The sequence below is a fragment of the Python bivittatus genome, unplaced genomic scaffold, assembly GCF_059951505.1.
Source record: "Python bivittatus isolate LINGU-HERP-01145 unplaced genomic scaffold, Pbiv_v1 ctg000590_np1212, whole genome shotgun sequence".
Lineage (NCBI taxonomy): Eukaryota > Metazoa > Chordata > Lepidosauria > Squamata > Pythonidae > Python > Python bivittatus.
In genome coordinates this window covers 24,015,036-24,038,694 of record NW_028277086.1, presented here as the reverse complement: position 1 = coordinate 24,038,694, position 23,659 = coordinate 24,015,036, and the positions used below count along the sequence as shown (strand labels likewise).

General features: G+C 37.8%; 1 protein-coding gene across 2 annotated transcripts in view; it reads right to left on the bottom strand.

Annotated features, from left to right (window-relative positions):
• Positions 1–316: 316 nt before the first annotated feature.
• Positions 317–23,659, bottom strand: part of RAD54B (RAD54 homolog B) — a 56,456-nt gene continuing 33,113 nt past the window's right edge. For both annotated transcript variants that reach the window (XM_088149125.1, XM_088149126.1), the window contains 11 exons: positions 21,992–22,264; positions 20,366–20,528; positions 17,144–17,369; positions 16,063–16,270; positions 15,407–15,546; positions 14,217–14,507; positions 11,266–11,441; positions 7,253–7,514; positions 3,922–3,988; positions 3,571–3,771; positions 317–2,442 (listed from right to left, as the gene is read on the bottom strand). In XM_088149125.1, coding sequence (XP_088005251.1) covers positions 2,261–2,442; positions 3,571–3,771; positions 3,922–3,988; positions 7,253–7,514; positions 11,266–11,441; positions 14,217–14,507; positions 15,407–15,546; positions 16,063–16,270; positions 17,144–17,369; positions 20,366–20,528; positions 21,992–22,264 — 2,189 coding nt within the window. In that variant the 3' untranslated portion in view covers positions 317–2,260. The remainder of the gene's footprint in view (positions 2,443–3,570; positions 3,772–3,921; positions 3,989–7,252; positions 7,515–11,265; positions 11,442–14,216; positions 14,508–15,406; positions 15,547–16,062; positions 16,271–17,143; positions 17,370–20,365; positions 20,529–21,991; positions 22,265–23,659) is intronic.

The window sequence follows — 23,659 nt, the reverse complement described above, 5'->3', positions numbered from 1 at the left end:
TCTGTCTGACCTGGTTCGCACATCAAAAGCTATGGACTGTTTGCCCAGGGTTTAAAGAATAAATGACAATGACTGTTTTTATCGTATGCCACCCAGAGTCACATTCGTGAAATGAGTGGCTATATACATTTGACTAAATAAAATAATCAATGGGTATAGAAAACAGTTTGGTTCACAAAACAAACTACATTATGGTTTAGCTTACTGCATGAATCAAGCCTATTTCCATTCCAATCCATGTTTTTATTAGATGAATGGTACAACTGAACTAATTAGATCTCTTAGTTTTAAACAGGTCAAAGCAAGTGTACTTTTATGGCATGATTATGCCAAACAATATAACATTATTTATTATAATTTATTGTACATAGTGTATTTGCAGTTACCACTGGTTTAAATAACTGAATCCAATTAATAAGTTTAGATAAACTGGAGAGACACTGTTTGTACAAACGGGTCAGGTATCATTTGAAAGACTATTAAAAACAAATGAACTTGTTCTCTTTTATGTTTTAAAAATTTTATTAGTAGCATAAACACTGTCTTAACTTGTGGTTAAAAGCATTGGATTAGGACAGATATGGCTGCATGCTGTTGTCCTGCTTGTGAAACCTCTGTCCAGGTACATGGGAAAATAGCCACTTGGTCATGGCTGTGAGAAAAAGTCTCCCAGCTGGAATATTCTTGGCCAGGATCAATGGTCATGAGATGAGATATAAGAGGATTTGTCCTCCCAGCACATCTCCATAAGGCAGTGTTTCTCAACCCTGGCCACTTGAAGATGGGTGGACTTCAACTCCCAGAATTCCCCAGCCAGCCATGGAAGTTGAAGTCCACCCATCTTCAAGTGGCCAAAGTTGAGGAACATTGCCATAAGGACTTCAACAACTTTTGATTTACATTCCCAAGAGACTGTAGAGAACATTTGAGGATGGAAAATATTTGTTGACATCTTGCTGATGTAACTCACCTGAAGCCTTGAAAGTTATGCAGCCTATAAATAAGCCTGTTCTAATAGCCACTATTACAGCAACCTTTGGATAGAAATAAACATGTAAAGGGAATTCCAAACAAATACAGGGATGGATCTCTACATGAGGGAATGGACCCGTCAGTGTATTTTTTTTAACCTTTGCCTCACCTAATCATACTTTACAAATCTCTACATATTCAGTTGTCTTAACAGATTTACTTTACCAAATGGTATATCTAAGACATCAGATGGGAAAACAGAACAGACCAGCATAAATCAGAGAGGGCTAGCAGTTTGGGGAATGTTTAAGAATCTCCAAACAATCCTTTTCTGTAGATACCACCCACCCCTGCATTTTGACTATTTCAATAAAGACTGAATAGAATCACTGTATTTAAAGAGGTAACGTATTGTGGAGTCAAAGCCATAGACTTTCAAAAGAGTTTGGCTTTCTGCAGGCCAAACATCTGTTCTCCCACTGAGCAACAGCCTTCTTCCTAATACATATAACAGGAGTGGAATTGAGAAGCTAAGATTGGGATATGAAATCCCATAGCTTTAACTGTGTCTAGTGGCCATAACTAAGCATTGGGCACTCGGATCAATGGATAGAAATAATGTATTATTTGCTATTAACTCATTATTACCAGGATGATAGAAAAAATACTAGTGAAGGATTGGTCCCCCGCCACCCCAGGAATGGATGCAGAGAAAAATCATGCCAGTCCTCATATACTGCATCAAAGGCACTATCCAAGAGATACATATGACATAGGAAAATTTCCCATTGTGGCTGTAATAGTATCTGATGAAGTCTGAGTTGCTAGAGGGACAAGGGCAGAGATATTTCTTCACCTAAGAAGAAAATAGTGCTTTCCCACTATTTAGAAAATATAATAATCTCATAACTATATCATGCAATATATCTTCTTTGACATACCAATTCTGAGAACAAATCCAAGCTTATTTATTGATGAAGGAGGAAAGCAACCATGATTGAAAGAAAGCCTCTTTCTCAGTTTAAGAAAGTGTCTTGGATAGGTTAGATTAAAGTATAATTTATTGCAAAATTGTTATAATGAGGTGATATTGTGAGAATAAGTGGTAGCAAAGAATATTTTCCCCTGGTTTATCTTAAGGATTAAAAGAATAATACAGTGTCAGCCTTGATATATGCTCTTTATCCTCAGTAATCCTATTATTAATAATGCTGCTGCCACCATTAAAAAAACGATAATATCCTAATGAATACAAGCTCACTGTGACTAAGGAGAAGCTAACTTGCCCTCAACTGGTCATGTTTTGGAAAATGAATGTAATGTTGTCTTTTATCCTGTCAAGGAAGGGATCAGGGAGATTTTTGTGATCCACACAAAAGTGTTTCCATTGCATCAGCTGTGACATAGATAGAGACTTTTTGGATTTCACATCACTTTGGCTACTCTGGCAGTCTTCTTCTACAGGACAACCTGAGAAAAATAAGAGGAAGAAAACATAAGCTGGTGAGAAATATTAAACACTACTTGAACATTTAGAAATAAAGATGCGTATGCCTGTGAAAAAATCCCTTTGTTTGAACTCAGGTACTCTAGATGTATGAGAGAAAGAGCAAACCATGATTAAGAGCCTTGTTGGATTAGTCTTCTCTAATCTGACATCCTGTTTCCCAGAGTGCTTAACAAAAGACCAACAGTCCTCTCCCATTTTTTCTCCCTGCAGCGGGTATCAGCTGATTATTCTACCCAGTAGACATCAGACTAGTAGATCCTGGTAGCTTATTTTTCACGACTTTGTTAATCCCCCTCTGAAACACAGAGGGATCCCACTGTTTTGCAGCTCTAAAACTCAAGACGAGTTACCAGATGAGTAACACTGGAGGGATTTTCTATGTTTTGGGGGCTCAAGAATAAGTAAAATAGAATGAAATCAGCATATATCATCCGAAATTTCTACTTTTAAGAATCAAACTACTAAACTGGAAAAGTAACTAAGTATTCCAACCCAAACCTCTCCAGTGATATCACATTGCCCATAGCCCTGCAGCCCTGCAGCCCTGCAGCCCTCAGTGTCTGAAAATTGTTTCTGAAAGTGCAGCTGCTGGCTGTAAAATGGCTACTGACTCTTATTTTGTCTAGACCAGTGGCTGTTATCACATCTGGAACATCAAATTCATCATTTATCTAAGCACAATGTGAAGAAATATTTCCTTTTGCCTGCCCTGAATCTATTACCTATAATTAAAACCAAGTTAAATATTTGCACAGAATAACTTAGGTTTCAACCCTCCATAAAGAAACAATATATCAATGTTATAAAATTGCTCATCAAATCCACCAACCCCAATTTCTGGAACAGAGGGGCCTGTAAGGAGGAGGGGGTCAAAAAAGTCAAGATGGCAGCCACAACCATACAGTCAAAGCTGTACTCTTTTTTATATGCATTGTGGCTTTGATTGTATAGTTGTGGCCACCATCTTGACTTTTTTGACCCCCTCTCTGCAGGCAACCGTTCTGCAATTTGGACAGAAAAAAGTACAGTTAGCACTAAAACTGTATCCCATGTATGAAATAAGACAGGAGCAACTCAAAAAAGGTCACCTTGATTATCTTTCTTTCCCATACAATTACACTCCAGCAAATCATGGGTCACGCAGTTGGAATCTTCATGCAACGTAAAGAGGTTTCTAAGTTCTTCAATAGAAAAACGGATGTGCTCAGATCCCTTGGAAAAGTCTACCACTGCCCCAGAGAGGCCCTGCTTACTGATCTGTCTCTGATAGATCTTCTCCTCTATTGTGCCTGCATTAAAGGAAGCATATGAACATTCATTATTCCTGAAAATAATGAGCAGAAATAAGCAACAAGTATACATTCAAGAATGGTTGAATCCAAAGTTACTTGGTACTAATCTGATGGGGGGAAAAGCATTACGATTATGAGGTAACAGACCTGTAGTGAGTAGTCTGTAAATGTGCACTGTATGCCTCTGTCCATCTCTCCAGACTCTGGCCATTGCCTACAAGAGAGAATGAGGCAATAAAAATGATTGGTACGGCCTTCCAGCTAATATGCTTGGCAATATTATTTCACTCTGTTTGCTGTTTCCTAAAATTTGGTTGCCAGATCTTGCTACAGCCAAGCGCCTGTTTTACTATGAGTGACTTCATGAAGAAAACAAGGAAAATGTAATTTTTTGCAAGTTTTTGGCTGATTGACTAATTGTGTGCCATCAAGCCAGTGTTGACTCTTAGCAACCACATAGATTGATTTTCTCCATGACAATCTGTCCCTAACCTGGCCTTTCAGGTCTTCCAACAGCATACTCATCACCAGTGTAACTCAGTCCATCCACCTTGCTGCTGTTTGTCCTCTCCTTCTCTTTCCTTCCATCTTTCCCAGCATTACAGATTTCTCAAGAGATGTTGCAGGTTTACTCAAAATTAAATGGATTTATCCTTGAACTAAACACCAAAACTACAGGTAACATGAGAATTCCATTAGTGGACATCTCAATTTCTTTTATTTTTCTGTTTTTCCGCTCCCCAGAACATGTATGTTGGGAAGGATTTGAATGGAGGCTGAAGCTGAGGATGTTTAACCATCTGATAAAAATCAGTGCTTCTCACTGAAATGTCTATTCACTACAAGGAAGAAAAATATATACTGCATTTGCTAATAGAAGCATCAAGGAAGAGGGAAGTTATATCAACCCTACAACATGAATGGTTAAAACTCCATGACATAGCCCCACTCCAATCAAGACTCCCCACAGCTGCAGTTTGCAGAAAGAAGTGGGAATCTCAGCTGAGGGAACTTTTAACTCTCAAGTGTTAACAACAAGGAGGGTTCAAACTGAGAGCTCCAACAAATTCCCCCTGCCTGATTTTGCACATAACTTGCATACCCCACAAACTTCACACACAGAACTTGGATGAGTACAGAGGGGTGAACATCACATTCATTTGCACATGTGAAGGCTTCCCTGTGGGCCAGAACCCTGAAAACACATGGTTCCAGGCAAAGTGGGGCTCTGAGAAAGCACCCTTGCTACATTATTTTGTGTTCTAGGCCTATAGTTGGAATGGTAGATGTAACCCAGGGGCTGGAGCTACTGAGTATAGTCCCACTTGCATATAAACTACCTACTTTCATGAGTGACTGAATAGAACATTAGAAAGACACTAATAATATCAGTGGAACCCCATGTCATAGTTGGGTAACAAGTTCATTAGGATCAACCAAATCTTAACATTGATTCCAACTGCAACACACCCAAATCACCACAATTTTGCAAACTGGATTGCCAAACTCAGTTTGACATTTCCTTTATTTTCTTCTTTTGAAATGACAGAATCTGTACTTTTTTTTCCTTATCCCTTCACTACTCTTGGGTAGAAAACCATGGAAATGCACATCTCCACGTGATCACGGCAATTTTTTTCCCCCACACATCCAGTTTTCACATTGAGTTTTGCCTTTACCATAGGTAATCCTCAGCATGAGGCAATTATGAAACAGAGGCTCCTGGCCACTATGTGAAATACTATCTGGGATTCAAAGAACAACTTTATGACTAGCCTTACAGTTCATGTTTTCTTAACCACAATTTACTGAAGAAACCACAATTGGCAGGGTTCATACATCATGCTAACTTCTAAACAAGCAACTCACATTCTGGTTTAATGTAATGTGTGAATCCCTGTCTATGGATCAAAGGACTGGACACCTCTTGTAACATTTATTCCTTTCTTTAATAGCAGGTTCCAATACCAGAAACCATCCATTGCTTTTCAACGTACTTCATTTTCAAAAGCAGCTTGCTTGGAGACGTGAGGTGTGCAAAAATAGCTGCACTATTTTGGGCTCTATCCAATATTTGCTGATCAAACAATACCGTCTAACAGGTTTTTCTTACTGCTGGCACTGCTACTGATATTTTTTTTTCACCTGGTGAGAACCAGGTGTCATTAGACAGATGTCTGTGTTGCAAGACAACAGAACTATCAAAGGACAAACAGCAGGTGAGACCCAATTGAGTGCCTATGTTTATGAAAATACAGCAGCAGGATCAAAGACAGGCAAAAAGGGTTTGATTTGTGTCTCAAACGGCAATCAAATTCTATATCACACTATAACATAATAGCTGTAACATAGTTATGGGAGTTCCATGGAACCTCACTTCTATGTAGGCCAAGAATAAACAACTACAGCCTTCATGTTTGTCAAATGTGTTACTAAGAACATCTGGTTATGAATATACTGATCCATATAGCCATTATTTCTGTTTACCTGCTTTTGTAAATGGTAGGATTTTAAAAAATAGTGTCTAATTTCTCATATTAGGGGGACGCGGTGGCGCAGCGGCTTAATGACGCTGAAAGTTGCCGGCCAGAAATGGTCGACGCTTCAGCGGTTCGAGTCCAGCCTTCGCGTTAAACAGGGTGAGCTCCTGTTTCCTCCCCAGTTCCTGTCAACCCAACAGGTCGAAAACTCACGTGAGTAGATAAATGGGTACTCTCACTCCGGTGGGAGGAAAAATGCTGGCGGCACCTTGCAAAAAGGAGTTGGGAGCAGTTGCCGGTAAGCGCAAAAAACCGTGCGCGCCCAAAAAGGGCGCGAAGCAACGGAAACCCCGCCTCCTACGCTCGCCAGCTGGACTCTGCTCTAGGAAGGAGGCTCTGGCAAACCACTTCCGAAAAAACAATTGCCTTGAAAACTGCAAGGACTCGTCCAAGCAGTCACTGCAGGGTCAGCAATGACTGAGCGCAGACAAAAAAAAAAAATTTCTCATATAGATGAAGGGGGAAATTAAAAATCCCAGTAGATATGCCCAAGCCAAAGTAGCCAAAGTAATTTTTTCCCCTTAAATTCTATTAGTGAAGACAATGCATAATAAACTAACAATATCCCATGAAGTTAACAATTGTATAAATGGCTTGGTTCAAAGTGTGATTCAAAGATGGAATGGAAGAGGAATGTTTAAGTGTTTTACATTATTAAAAGATCTGCATAAAGCGATTATAGTTCTTGTTTTCTCATAGCCAAAGTTTCCTCCTGTGCTGCTACTTCTTCCTAAAATTACTCTTGATAAACAAAAGCCTGACTGATTCAATTTCTTCTAAGAAGTCAACCCTTGCCATAGAAATAGCAATTTCACTCACATTGGCCTTTAATAAATATATTCATCTATCTAAATAGGTTTACATCATTAAAAGGACTTCAGTTGATTATGACTGATGCTAATAGTCTTGCGGTCCCAATAGTAAAGAACGTAACAAACCTGAATATCAGTTGCTGGATTCCAGTCAATATCATACAGGATTAAATGAGATGCTCCGACAAGGTTCAAACCTACACCACCAGCCTTTGAACTTAACAGAAAGATAAAGGCTGGGCAAAATTTACTATTGAAGCTATCGACAATCTGTTGCCTCTGGGAGACAGGGGTGCTGCCATCAAGTCTAGTATAGGAATATCCACAATGTTTGCACACTTCTTGTAATATATTCAACGTCTGTGTATAGTTAGATACCACCACGACTCTGTAAGCATGGGACATGGAAAATTTGTTATTAACAGACTTCATCTTTGTCGACGGAACAAAATTACTCCAATATCAGTTTTGTTTATAAACAAACTTATAAACAACTTATGTAAAAACAACTTACGCTTATAGTACAGTAAACAAAATCTTTCAGTTCTGTGACAGGAAATACCAGATGAATTATGGACTATCAATTATTCTAAAGGAGGAGGAGGGCGGAGCTGGCGTCGTGGCGATACGGCGGGCGATCCTGGGCTCCCAGGATGGCAGCCGATATCTCCTCCCCCGGACAGTCCCGATGGACCTAAGCCGTCCCGTAGAGATGGCGATCGCAAAGGGCACGTCCCGCGGATCTCAGGGACGCCGCAAGTCCCAGATTGATCCGGGGAGAAGCTTTTGAAGCCGGTGGAGGAGAGCCAGCCAAAATGGCTGCGAAAGCCGGGGCAGCTCCAAAGGAAGAAGGAAGAGAAGGGTGTCAACTGGGTGAGATGGACTTTTACTATTCAACTATTCTTAGAGAACACCTTAAGTAACTTAAAGAGATTTTTAAAAGTGAAGAAAAGTGGATTAAGCGGCGAGATCAAGCCTTATAAAAAAAGGGGGGAAAATTTTTTTTTCTTTTCAACTTTCCCTTTTTAGTGGAATTGGCAAGATGTTTTTCTCTTAAAAAAAATATATTTTTAACTGGATTGGCTTTTTCTTTTTAATACTCAATAACTCTTTATCTTAAGCCTTTTTTTTTTTGACTAAGATTTCTTTATTGTTGTAAGAAATTTATACTTTTTGATTTTGAAATGGGGAAAGTGGAGTTAAGAGAAAGTAAATGAAAGAAAGTTGCACTGCCATCTAGAGGCTCAACATAGTGCTCTTTTTCTTCTATTGTGACGCATGCTCAAGGTCCCTGTGCTTTCTAAAAAGATAGTGGGATGTGCATGTTTATACAGGTGCCATCCGTAACTATAAACAAGAAAGTGGAGTTGAAAGCGATTTTGAAAATATTAAGATGGAAAGTTTGAGCTAGTCACAAGAGCCCTGATTAGTGGCAGTAGCTCTTCTTTCTGCTAGAAGCTCTGCTTTGCTCTCCATTCCCCCCTCAGTTGGATTTTTTTAAAGAGACTTAGTCTTTCCCTTCCTCTCCTTTTTTTTTGTTTTTTTTGTTTTTTTGTTTCTTATTTTTGGCAAGAACAAAGATAAAGAATCCTTTGACTCAATGAAGGTTTATCAATATAATAAACTATACGAGAAACACAATGCAGAAAAAGATCTTTAAACTATTGAGGATGACTATAAAAAACTGGAGGAAGAGCTGCAGAAATTCCCGCAAAAAAAAAAAGAAAAAAAGATATTAAAGCTAAAATGGATTTAATTAAACATAAAACGGGATCAATGGAAAAGGAAGAAATAGTACAAGAAATCAGAAACATTAAACAGAATTATTGTGAGGCTTATAAACTGAGAATTAAAAGGGTTAATCAACTGATAAATGAAGAGGGACAGACTTGTTCTTGGCACTGAGGGTGAGAAAAAGATTATACAAGATTATAATGGAAAATCGTACTAAGAGAATGCACAAAAAGAAGAAGTAAAACAATATTGAAAGAAACTACTTCAGATGTTTAAAGAAAAAACGAGGGGAATACAACAGTGATGGAACTGACAGAAGCTTCAAAAAGCAGAATGTTTGAAAGGACATTTATTATTGCTTTCTCTTATCCAATAATATAGAAAAAGGAATAAACAGCTAGATATTTTGGGATATTGAATGAAAAGGGTGAACTCAAAATTATGCAAGCGCTGGAATAAAGTATAAATCTGAGATATATAGTTAAAAATTGTGTTTGATTCTAAATGTTTTAAGAGATTAGACATTTATATATGGTTGAATATAGTAACATATAGATTTTAAACTAGAGATATTTTTGTTGAAACATGTAGTGAAGAATCTGGTTAGAACTGTAACCCGGTTAGAACTGTAACTGATATTGTAACTGATACTGGTTAGAACTGTAACTTTTAAGAATTGGAAAAATTAAAAATTACTTATGCAGGAGGAAGTTATTGAAAATTATGAAATGTGCAGAGATGAGTTAAACTGAGATTTGAAATTAGAGTAAGAAGATACGTAACTTGTTTTTATTAATGATTGGATGAGAAAATATAGTAATGTAATGGATTAGGAAACTTTATAATAGAAATTTGATATTAATTATTATATATATACACATATAATCGATAGATGAAAATGTATTACTAATCCTATTGAAAGTTAAAATTTCTTGTAATAAATGATTTTATAGATTAGCTATGAATGATTAATAATTGTTAATTGATAAGTATACAAGTATATTTTGAATAGATGATATGAGAATTTAAGATTATGAAAGGGGCACCAACGAGTTGGTAACTGGTTGACACACGCTATAAAATGGAAGATGTTTTTTTTTTATGCCTTTTTATGGTTTTGTTTGTCCATGTATGTTTTGTGTTTGTTGTAAAAATAAAAAAATATTTAAAAAAAAAATTATTCTAAAGGAGATTGTGCTGAGGGAAAAATGTACTCCATACGTTTTGTGTACTTGCTATTTATTCATATGAAGGACTGAACACTGGAAGTTTGAAGCAAAGAGAAGATGTCATTAAACCAAGGATGTACAGCACTGGTGCCTTAGTGGACTTCGTAAAATGACAGGGCTAAGGGTATTAGAAGGCCAATGGGAAGCCTTGGGGACTTTTGGGGGCAAGTCAAGTCCCACCACAGTGAAACGGGCAGAGTCCTGAGGAGATAGCACAGATGCAGTATACTTCTTTTGTAACAGACATGAAGCAGGGAGGGCATTTCTGCTTTTGTTTCTGTAAGGAAGAACATTTGCTCCTCCAGGAAGCCCGTGTGAAACCAACCTTTATTTGATCTGTGAGATTAGACCAGAAAGAAAGAATTTGGTTTTAGGGAAAGAATTTGGTGGGAAATGCCAGAGATAGTTATTAAAAGGAAGTTAGCTTGTATTTTACATATGGAATGGCACATCCTCAGCTATCTTTCTCTCACTACTCCACCTACAATGTTTGTTAAAGTTATTAAGCACAAACACCATCTGTTTATATTTCCATATTTCTATGTACGCTTTGTTAATAATGAATTGTCTTTTGCTGTATTTTAGATTCTGCCTCTCTGCCATCCATTCTCCAACACTGAAGTAACATGCTATCAAGAATGTAGGAAAATTACTGGCAAGGAAATATTGGGTTTTTAAAAGACAACGGATGGATCTTTTTTTTCCTGGGACAGGTTTGAAATAAATGTACAATCCATCCACAAACAACAATCAGACAAGAACACAGAGAATTGGTAACTGATGAATAAAGTTCACCCACGTTTCCTGAGCAAAAATCTAAAAAAAGGTATGAGAATTTACCTCAGTCTTCTGAAGAGATCAGCTTAAAGAAAAGTAAGAACAACAACTACCAAATTCCTTGGCACTGGAGGTGGTTAGAACAATAGCTAAGAACTAAATTATAAGCCATGATGTGTCTTGTTTAATCCAGTATGTCATTAATTCTTCAAATGACCTTTGACAATCCACTTATTAGCATTTTGATTCCACCCAGAAGTTATCTGTATGGGTGAGTGCTTGTGTTATTCCCAGTATACAAAGTGAGTGTGTCTTAACTAGCATAACAGTTGAAAAAAGGCCTAAACCATAAGATTCGACTGCACTCAAAAAATGCATCCAATTAAATCTCCTTCCTACCTTTCTGAAGGTCCAAGTTCATGAATTGCTGCCAGCATCTGCATCAGCACCTTCAACTTTCCTGAGTCACTCTCACAGGAATTTGTTTGAGCACTTTCTTGAGAAAAAATATCACATAAACCACCATAATGGTTTGGCTGATCTTGATTATCACAAGAAGATTCAGATTCTTTCTTCTATGGAAAAGAGAATTTTGGAAAAGTTTGCTGGCTGTTCCAATGACATTCCAACTAAAGCCAGATCCACACTTTCTGCTTGCCCCATTGTCAGGACACACCACCCACTATTTCCTCAATGCAAGAATGGACTACTTCATCTTCCACGTACTCTGAGCCCATTGCAAATGTGTCTCCCAACCATGTTTTGAAACTTCACTTCAAAAGTTCTGTTTTCCATCCTGATGCATCTGGAGCCCTTGCAAGCAGTTAGGCTACCATGCTTCGTTCCAGTCTAACGATATCCCCAGCTCCGATCACCTACAGAGCCTGGCACACCCCCTCCTCTTCAGCAGCTGGTCACTGCCCTGTGTGGCTATTTCATCCTGGGCTGCTATGTTCTCAGCTGCTCAGCAGCTTCCTTTTTTTCCTCTTCCACTTGTTCTAATAATTGCCCATAAAGATCATGAAGTATGGTAAAGTCTCCTAACCACTGTGTTTTCCCCACGTCTCCTACCAGTACACCTCTATTCTAATCTTACATCTCCCAGCGCGCACTCTTTAAGTTGCAGTGTGGGCACATTGGAACAAAGCGGTAAAGTTTCAACAAATACTATTTCTTGGCTTCTATGAACTGAACTATCCATTCCGTGTTGCCATAGTTTCTATAGATCCACAACAGAATGAAGGGATAAAGAACATCCTGTTCTCTTTGCTTGAATCATTGTAGCATTCAAGCAATGATGGTACAATTGGGAAGGGGTCAGGGAGGGAAGAAAGGGTCTGTGTTAGGGCCAAAGGAGAATGTGAGAAGGGGCATAAAAGCATCCATGGGTACAAGCCTCTGGAAAAGCAAAGAAAAAGAATGGGAATAGTGAGAAGGAAGCAATTCCGAAAAGGAAAAGGCAGACTATACAAGAGATAGCCAATGAGGCTTAATTTCCCTGCATGGACAGGGCAAGAAGCAAGGGAATAATTAATCAGGGCCTGCAGCTGCCATGGTTCGGACTAAGCACCAGCCCAAACCGCCACCAAACCACTGAAACATGGATTGGAATTTTTTAAAGTTGGCTTCAGGAAATGCCAAGAGCAATACGGGAGAGAAACCGCTCAGACTGCCATGCCAAATTGCTGCAAGATGGTCCCATGCTTTTCAGTACACAAACACATATACCCACGTGCACATTTTTTAAGGAACTTTTTTGCAAAAAGTCACACAAAGTCTATCCACTTTTCTTACTCTGAAGTAAAATCAAGCACAAATTAAGCCATCCTTGAGGAGTGCAGGTAAGGACCACCTGAAAAATGGCAGATCTACCATATGTTTTACATATCCATTTCAATTGATTATGTGCCATCAAGTTGTTTTCGACTCCTAGAGATCACAGAGATAGATTTTCTCCATGATTTACATATCCCTATGAGGTACTGTCAACCTTGTAAGGTAGTCCAGACAAGAAGCACACCCAGATGAACTAACTCTACTCTATTGTAAGGTTACATTAATAAAATCTTGCAACTCTGAAAGTACATTTCTCCCCATCACCTTTATAGGCCAAGAAACTAGGGAGGGTCCCTTCTGAGACATTTGCCATGCCCCCCCCATTCCTTCTGCAGGCTCAGCTGCCTCTTACCTGACTGTTGCCCTGGCTGTGGCTCTTCTCCCTGTCTCCCAAGGTCATTCCCACATATCATTACAGGTACAAAATCCCATGTCAGAAGATTGGATTACATATACTAAATATGGTCAGCGATGTATGCTTATGCAATGTTCCCAGTTCAATACCAGTTCATTGATTCTTAGTCAGCCAGACAGTGTCAACATTCAGCAGGAAGAACAAAAGGTATTTCTCCAGATTTTATGCTATTTATTTGGATGTCATTGATGACAGCCATCTTTTTTTTTTTTTTTTGATAAATAAGCAATAGCATTTGTAGGAAAAGGGCTATCAATAGGGTAATGACTCCACAAGAATTCACTTGTGCAGATGAGAACAGGCTATGAAATGGCAATCCTGTCAGTCTATCTGAAAATAAGGGATTTTGGCTTCAAGAAAACAGGAAAATGGTACAGCTGTTCAACCCCCATTCTAGGATATTATGAACATGGCAGACTAGCCAAGATCAGACTTTAATGTAGAATGACACCAAAAGGAATTATATCCTGGAGGTGGTCTCAGGGCAAGAGTGCTACTATTCAGATAGTAATTCAGGGTAAGGGGAAAAGATTTGAACCCTCAGTAACAGCTGAGAAAAGGGCTGAAAGGAAGGCCCAAATAAAAGAGAGGTTACCATAGTAAAATGGGGCCATCTTTCAATAGATGCACATAATTTGCATCATGTTGATCTTGCAACTGACCTTTCAGTTGACCTTTCAAGTTGGTATTTATTTCTTACTTTGCAGATATGCTTCTATTGCAAGGTGGTTCATCTGGATCTTCTTTTGTATTTTGTTTTTTAATCAGATTTTGTTAACATCATCTTGCTACAGCATTATTGTTTTCAGTTTTACTGACAATTAGGAATATTTATACTGTTTATTGATTTTTATGATGAACTATTTATTGGCATATCATTGTGATTTTGGATATTGATGTTTGATTTTTATATTGATTGAGAGGTCATGTATGACTTTTTCATGGAACTGTTATTGCCCCTGAGTCCTTCTGGAAGGAGCTGGTTGGAGAAAGCAATGCATATTTTAAATCAGATCAAATCTATAATGATTGTAGACTTAAATGCCCACCAAATAGATTGTCTAAGAATCTATGTTCAAACAGAATTCAATATGCATACCTGTATTGCTTTCAAAAGAAGGCAGGGATGATTGCAAAGTTTTTTCAAAGCCCCAATGCATATTAAATGTGGACTATTCTCTAAACTTCCTTGTAGGCAATTTCTAACAACCTGAGAGTTCAACAGAGCTCGATAAAGAGCAAGTTGCAATGGTGCTGGACGACAGAAAAGTATGCTCTCCTTTTTTGGGGGGAGGAATTTGTTGATGACCTCTTGTGTTCTTCTAAGAATGAAGAATCCCGTTAGATGCATGAGCTCTGCTGCCCTCCTCTCACCTAGATCAATTTCTTCCTAGGAAATAACATGATTATCAATTAGTTCATATGAGTAAATTTCTTGCCATGGCCCTCTATTTGTTCTTGCTTACCATCAAAAGATCTCTTCCTTCACACAGACTCCTTAGAGTCTGAAACCCTGTCCATGACTCTCCTCCCTCTTCCCAAAGTTCATGAATTCTCCTTCTGGTGTCTGCCCTTGCACTCTTGTATCATTTTCCCTTTCTCTGGAGTTCAGACAGAACATAAACTTCTAATTAGAAATCCCAATCAGTTAAACAAAGTTTTTATGCCTAAATTATTGGGAATAGGATTGCAGTCTAAATTACTGTTCTTTAAATTTTATATTTCCTTGCTCCTCAGATTTGCACTTAACAATTTTGCCATAAACTCAGCATCTCCTCAATGTCTTAATCTGATTTATTCTTAAATTTGTACCCTGCTTTCCTAAGCAATCAAGGCAGCTTAGAATAATAAAACTAAGTACAAAATATAAAACTTGACAATAAAATCAATAAACTTGTTAAAATCACTATAATTAAAACCAGTTAACACCTTAAAAGCTTGGTGAAATAAATACTTTTTTGCCATTTTCCAAAATACTGGGAGGGTAGGGCTAAACACCCTACCTTGGGAAGAACACTTCATAAGTTGGAAGCCATGGATGGAAAGGCCCTCTTCCATGTACTAGATGATCAAGGTTTTGGTAACAGAGAGCTTCCTCTCCCTTTTTTAAGAAAGCCTTCAGTGGTTACTCCTTGTAACTGTAGTTATATAATAATGCAAATATAAGGTTTGCATTGCCTCTAACAACAATCAATTACTTATTCCTCCAGTAATAAAGAAACCCTGCATGCCTCTTAATTTTATCCACTCCGTCAGAAATCTCAAATTCCAGTTGTAGTGATAACAGACCTTAGCTGCTGAAGGTTCTCGCGATCTGAGAATAGGCTCCTCATACACCTTTTTGTATGCAGACAAAGGACCAAGTATTCCAGGATTTACATATTCTATTAAAGCATAAAACTCCTGCAGATCATTTTGTACTGGAGTACCTTGGGAGGCAAAACATAATTTAGTAAATAATACAAGAGAGCCAGTTTGGTATAGTAGCTAAGGCACCAGACTAGAAACAGGGAGACCATGAGTTCTAGTCCCGCCTTAGGCACAAAGCCAGCTGGGGCCAGAGACTCTCTCTCAGCCCTAGAAGCAGGCAATGGCAAATGCCTTTAAAATCTTGCCAAGAAAACTGCAGGGACTAGTCCAGGCAGTCACCAGGAGTCAACAATGACTCGAAGGTACAAATACACACACACACGGGCCTCCTTCCCTAATTAGAATTTTATTCATTTTTATATTACCACGTTATGAGGGATCAACAAATCTAAAATTCTTATTTACTGTAGGTTAAACAACAATTTCAGGTCACACCACAACTTTGTATACCAAAGCACCATTTTCAGATATAATCCTGAGAATGTTTTGCTTTGTTTCTAGCTATATTCTTCATTGTAACAAGCACTTTTTGTATTCTCCAAAAGCTCTTGGCAAGTGAATAATGATATACACACCAGTAAGAATAATTCTTCTTTCACAGGAGAGGCTGATAAGAGCAGCAGTTGTCTTAATAGAACTGTTTTTCAAACGATGACCTTCATCACAGATGACAAGGCTGAATTCTGTCTTCTGAATTTGGTCCACAGACCGTAGAAACATCTCATAACTAAGGATCAGGACTGAATAAAGGGGGGAATTGATGAATTCTTCCACTTTGTGATCCTGAAGATCGTAAAGAAAATTGAATGTTTTGTGGGAATGGAAAGGCTGGCATTCTAAATAAAAATGAATCCATGCCTAAATGTAGGTCTTACACATACACTTAAATGCATGTATTACTCAGAGTTAATTTATGAACATTCATTGACAAATAAGACAATTTATGAACATTCACTGAAAATAAGATGGAATGACTAGCTTAATTTAGTTATTAACATTAGTTATTTTTCTGCTGCATGCCTCCAATGTCTAGTTTCTACTTCTGAATACCAATGAAAAAGACTTCTGCTCCAATATCCAACTTGGGGACACCTTTAGGTTCATTTCTTTCCTATCCACTTTCCTACTAATAACAACTGGACATTTCAGCACATACAGTATTCCCATGCCACTGCTTTTAGGAAGAAATGAAAGAAGGAAAATGTCTGTACTAAAAAGTTATTTTTTAATCACAAGCACTGAAAACAAACAGGTATTTTCAACCAGTTGAGTTGCAAGCCTGGAGTGGCTCCATTCATTTGACTACCAATGGATAATTCATACACTGAGTTAAAACTTAACCACAGTTTGTTAAATAAACTCCAGTGGCTGCTCATAATGCTAAGCTACGGTCTCCGCATTCTGGCTCAGTGCTTCCCGTGAGCCCAGGAAGTAGATGAAGAGAAGGAATGTAAAGTTACATTTAGATTATATTGTCCCACAGAGGGAAGTAACAAAACAGAGGGCTCATGACAATGAAATTAAATTAAAATGGTCCTATATAAATATTTATTTACATAATAAATAAATAAAAGATGGACTGAACTTCATCTAAATATTTGAGAAGTATCTAAAATAGTTATTAAGGATATGAGTGCAATTCCTTCCTTGGTTCACCTGATCAACTAAGAACACTTTGATTCTCTCGTTTCCCAACCATTTTTGAAATTCCTTTCCCCAGTTCTTCACCAGACTTCCAGGAGTAACTATCAAGGCTCGTTTTATTACAGGCTTGCATGCATAAGGTCCTTGACGCAGGAGTGTCCAGATGAGTGAAATACACTGCAGTGTTTTTCCTAAACCCATTTCATCTGCAAGAATGGCACCAAATCTATTGCTCACTCTAAAAAAAACAGAGAACAAAGAAAAAGAAAGCAATTACTGTATATTGTTAATATATATATTTTTTAAAAGCCTTGGCCATTTAATGGAACATCATAGGTATCTATACTGTTTGGCAATATAGCAAAAGAGTCTTGCATTCACCGAGGATGGATTAGCTTTTTCATTTAGTAGATTTATTGTTTTTTTATTATACCATGTCCATACAACATAAAAAAATAGAATTAAAGACGATTATTGATGGTTATATTTTTAGGTAATGTTATTCATTTTTGTTATAGGGTTGTATTTTGTTGTGCTTGTATGCTGGTTAAATTGATTGAAGTGGCATAAAAGTACTTGTAGTAAAATAAATAAATAGGCATATATACTCAGACATGAACTCAGAAGGGTTAGAGAAAGAGGCTACAAGTTATAGTCTTCCTTCACTCAAATTGCATCCTTGAGAAAATATGCCGAACTTGTCCACTTGAGGATATTACAATATAATATTTTAGGTGAGGGATTTTTCTATAAAAGGGTTCTGCTTGATAAATGAAGTTTGAAGAAAAAGAGCAGAGAATATGAAAATTTGAGGGGGGCTGATGGGTGATCCAGAAAACCCAAGATAAACATAAATGTTTCCTTCATGAAACTATAGTACTTCATTATTATCTGTATTATCTTCCAAAACCTCCATCAAATTTGGCAAAAGCTGTCCCATTTTTTGGAGAATGAATAACCAAGCTATTTTTGGCAAAACGTGAACCAATAGAACTGCTTTGTGCTCTTCCTTGTGGTGGATGAAGTCCCTAATTTGGTTGCAGAACTGAACACAATAAATTATGTGGAATTATTAGGTCACATTCACATCATGCTTTTAATTTTGCTATAGAGTGGTCTCACCAGCTTCCCTGTTAATATACAACATGTTGAACAATATTGCTAATTATTTCTCAGAAGGCAGAATTTTCCAGGGGAGAAGCTGTTGCATTATTCATGAACAGAACCTTCACTTTGCAAACAGTCCCAATACAATTCAACAAAAGATCTGCCAGGGCTTCACTGACTTGTTGCTTGTATACTATGACTTCTAAAAGCTTATTGGAAGTAGATTTCAAATATGTCCATTTTTGCCATATTTTTAAAGCTTGTTTGTAATATGCAGGGATGGAGGTGGAAGAGACAATTATCTCTGTCAAAAACATAGGTAGAATTACTTTAGTTTAAAAACATTATAATTATAGGATTTGGAGTTTTCAACCAAACTAGATAACAAGTAACTTCTCCCCAGCCTAGATCTCCTTGTTTTCTACCCAAGAGAGAAAAATGCCTTATAGAAAAGCTTTAGCAAAGCTGCATAAATAAGGTAAAAAAGATAGATTCCCCCAAGCCAAGTCCAACTGCTGGTGACAACATGGACAAGATGATACAGTTTTCTTGGCAACAATAGGAAACAATCTGCCATTGCCTTCTTCTACAAAGTTTATGGATCATCCAGTTACAATTCTGGCATTCCTGCTGGTCTGTCACCCAAATACTAACCAAGCCCAAGCCCTCTTAACTTTTTTGAGATCAGCCAAGATTAGCTAAGTATGACCCCTGGGCTCCAGTGTGCCTGTGTGACTTTTTTTTAACTTTCAGAAGGTCTTTTAATTTTTTTAAAAAATGGAAGTTAGAATGCTGGAAAGCAAAGCATCAGCTTCCAAGATCATGTTTATATCCAACAATGCTAGTGTTTCCCCACAGCTGCCATTTTGTAAATGAAAAGGCCTCCAGCAGTCATTTTGTGACACTGCCCATGAGATACTCTGGAAATGCCAAATGTGCCTACCAGCTCAGAAAGATGATTTATCAGCTGTGAAGGAGGCAAAATCTGCTGTTTTCCATAGGCCAGACAGACAAAAGCTGACAGGTACATGTTGAAGCAAATGTTCTCCCTTGACTGTATTTAACTGCATTATACATCTTTGTTCATTTGGTTTGAGTTTTCTTGTGTGAGAAAGATGGTATGCAGTTTTAAGATGATATGCAGATTTTATACAAACCAAGAAACCGCAATAGTTCATATAAACATGCTATAGGAGTAGGCCACTATTGTTAACCATAAATTGCAGATAGGATGATGCTGAGAAAATGGTAACTTGCCAAGGGACACTTAGCAAAAATGTGATTAAAACTGGGCAGGGGCAACCATTTTCCATACTATAAAAGGGCACTATTGGTTTGCCTTCAGATATGGCAATTGCTATAGAGAGCTTTTCTCTCCAAGAGCATTTGAAGATGCAGGAGTCCCTAAAGGAGGACTTTCTCCAAAATGTATTAGGCTTCATATAAAAAGCCCACATCATCCTCACTCTCACTCTCCTTTTTTTTTTTTTTTTTGCTATTTGCAATCTGCACAGTTGATACCCTACAGAAATTTTTGAGGAATCAGGAACATCTAGGACAAGTTTTGCACAAATGGTGTTTCCCAGCACTATGGGAGAAAGCAATATAACTCTACATTTAAGCTAAGACTAAAGTTAAATACATCAGCCCCTTTGACATAGGACAGGTCAGGAAACAGACTCCATAAAATCTGACTGAAACTACTGTATGCTTTACTGATGTAGGCTGTAGTAACTGAACCTTGAAAGTCTGACTGAGTTGCCCTCTCTCTCCCTCTTATACTATAGTGAATTAGGGAGGAGTCAATCTAAGCTTCTTTCTCACACTTTTCACTGTTGCCCGGGCTTAAAGTTTGCTTTCGTTTTTGTAACTGTTACCACCTTTGCCTAACAAAGTCATCTCCCTGGTTCTCTACAGACTAAAACTGTCTCAATACGATCATCACAAAAATGTTGCTGAAAGTGGCGCCTAGATGGCATGCCCCTCCCTCCTCGGTTTTAGCATCTGCAGGTTTTTGCACGTTCTCTGTATTCCAATGGCAAACTCACTGACCTTTCCTAAAATCTTCCAAGGTTCTGAAAGACTGGGAGATGTAAATCAAAAAACAGAAAATCATCCTCTTCTTACCTCATTCCCATCACACATTCATAAAGAAAGAGAATTCCTTCTCGCTGATGTGGGCGAAGATGGCTTGCAATGTAAGGGTCTACAACGACATCCACAACAGGCAAACCTGATTTGTTGAACAATTGCTGGTGACTTGGGCACGGATATGGCATAACTAAGGAATCTTAAATTTCAAACATAAGTGGTGTCAGTGCAAAAGCATTGCTTTTTAAGCAAAAACAACCAGTTTTCTAGGTGAAAGACAAAAAACCCCCACTTATTGGCCAAATTCAGACCAAAACATGCAAATAAGCCTATCCTTTTAATGCTCAAACTGACAGAGTAGTTAATTAATACATAATTAGCAGCATCACATAAACAGCCTTCACTGAGGTGTTTAATATTAAACAAAGGAAAAATGTTTATAACAGGTATTCTGAAATATGTAGTGAAATTTGTTCAACAATTTCTTAAGATGAAACCATCATTTGCTCTGCTACGTAATAAATGGAAGATATACCAGATTTGCGAAGCAGGTCCCATTCATGGCAAAACAGCATTTATCCTGACTTAATTGGAAGTTTTCTTCCAACTGTAATTGACACTCCAAATAATCCAACTTTTAGAAATGCATCAAACATTTTGAATGAGAAATGGTCTCTTCCAATTTTCCTGGAAGTATTCTGACCTTGAAACAGGCTGCTCGGACCTCTGTTTTTAAGTGGGTAGAGTGTTTGAGTAAAGTTGGAAAAGTAAAGAAAACTTTCTGGTTGTTCTGACTTTGGAAAGGTCATTCTTAAGTTGCAACAGGATGCCCCCAAATGACCCCACATTTCTACTGACTATTCCATTTGGTTAAAAGAAATAATACTTGCAGATACATGGATATCCTAACTAAGTATAGGTTGAAGACACTAAAAGCGCTCTTGTTCCAAGATCCATTTTATTGAACAACTAGTTTAACATTCTACTGTACTATGGCCTGAGTTCTCAAATGTTCACTTTTGACCCCATTTTCCAGAGGCTAAGCATGTTGCTCCAAAATAATTATGAGGGATCTCAGGCCTATACTGTACTCTAAGTGAGTAGCAACCTAAAGCAAAATGAGTTCACAACTGACTAAGAATGACACTTGTTGAAGAAGCAACTACATTTCCCATAAGTCTTGATCGCTTTGTTCCTGGAATTTATATTTGGAGGACGATATGTTGCATACTCATGAGCTATTGGCAAGTTTCTTATCTTTGCTGCAAGTGTGATGGCATCTTCTCCAATCTATCAGGTGGGGAATATCCTCTACTTGTTCCGTTTAAATTTGATTTCTGTTTTAATATATGTAGTTTTTCAATCCCTCTAGATTTCATCATAACCACAGTGCCTAGCTTTGTTTTATACCGAGATTCTGAGAACAGGAGAAAAAAGTTAAATTTTGGTTACCTAATTCACCCATTCAACTAGCTCTGCCATCCCCAACTGAATTTCCTCTTTATATTATGAGACTATGACTGGAGTGAATTTCAATATTCTGAGCGCAACAGTCTGAGGGAGCATGAGTTTGATTTGGATTACTAATTCACCTCCTTTAGAAGAGGATAAAACAGAGGTAAAGACAGATTAAAGCATATAAACTCAAAAAGAAATCCTTACTTGGAGCCAATGGATCATGACGTGGTTTATAGTTAGGCCAATTTTCTTTAGTATTGGGTTTGCAAACATTTTTGAAAGGATTACAAAATCGCTTTGCAGAAGCAACTGGGGAATTCCAAACATCCTCCGTGCTCTCCAGACCAGATTGAAAGCACTTGCCACTTTTAAAATCCTCTTCCAGTATCACACCCATCACTTCAATTTCTTTGCTTCCAATCATCAGACTTTGACCTTCAGTGAGTTTTTCTAAGTCTCTGATTTGAGATCCAGTGCCTAAGAGAAATTGCAAAGGCTATGTTGAGATCTATGGATGTAAATAAGTCAAGAAGAAATTTGGTCAAGTAAATCTGACAATTTTAACAAAGAAGGCATTCTGGCCATATTGTGCAAGAAGTACAGCCAATTTTTTTCAACTAAAAAGCTGAATACTGATGATTGTTTATATCTATGACCACTACCCCATTAAAAAAAAAAATTAAATAGTTCTATGGGAAGGAAATCTTCCTCCCGCCATACTGTCTTCCTCCCTCCATACAGTCTTCCCGCTGTAGTCAGGGCAAAAGTTGAGAAATTACAATTAGAATGGGCTCAACACAAAGATTAAAATGCAGCAAGAAGCGCCAGTCTGATCGGGTGAACTTTCCTTTCTGTCTGAGCTTAAGCAAATGTTTCCTTGATTAAATAAGAAAAGATCCTTTCCCTGAAGAGACTACCATCTCAATCGACAATGCTAAGTAAGTAGAAACCGCAGAAACCACAACTCAGCAGGGTGCCTGATTGCAGAGTGCTCCCTCTCTGGGCAACGACTAAGTGTGCTTTTTTGGAATTCCTAAGGGGTGCACTTTTGAGGAACCAAAGGCAAGGTTTCCCTATATAAAGGGTTTTCAAAGGAAGACTCACTGCGGCCACCTCGACAGCTGACTCTGTACATTTGCTCTTGGAAATAAACTTCATCTCTGATTCAAGCAACTGCCTGTGCATTTTATTCCCGGCTTGGAAACAAACCTGGTAAGATTTCTTTCTAACAGTTCCATAAGTTTTTGAAGGACATCAAGAACACCCTTAACATGGCTCCTTTATTTTTATGGTGCAGTACCATTAAAAAAAAAAAAAGGCAAACATTAACCCTGCACTTTGAGAATATGTGGAATAAAAATTAGTGACTCAAGATACCATTATATGACAATCCACATTTGATGCCACAAGACTCACTGCTCCAAAATACAGATTGCATGCTAGAAACCTTCCTGGGGTCTAGTGCTCATGAGTGATGGAAAAAAACAAAGAACCTAACCCCAAAGTCACAAAGAATAGCCCATAATTTGAACACATTCCTGAAAATATCTGACATCCTCCTGTTGTTCACTAAATGAATTCCTAACTTATCCAATCCTACCAGCAAAAAGAACAAAAAAGGGCCCCAAAGCTTGATTAACAAGTTAATGAATAATACTTGAAAGCTAGCACTCGTTGCTAGGCAATACAGTGCAGGAAACGGTTGATCTCTCTTTTATTTATGATTGTGTTAGCAGCACCTATTATTATTTTTCTGAAAACAAAGAACTTTGTAGTACCTTACAGACAAACACATTTATGGAAATAGTTGTGGTGAATGGGTCACTGTGCTTATTGCATAGCCATGTAAGTTTTGATTGAAATGTTAAGAGA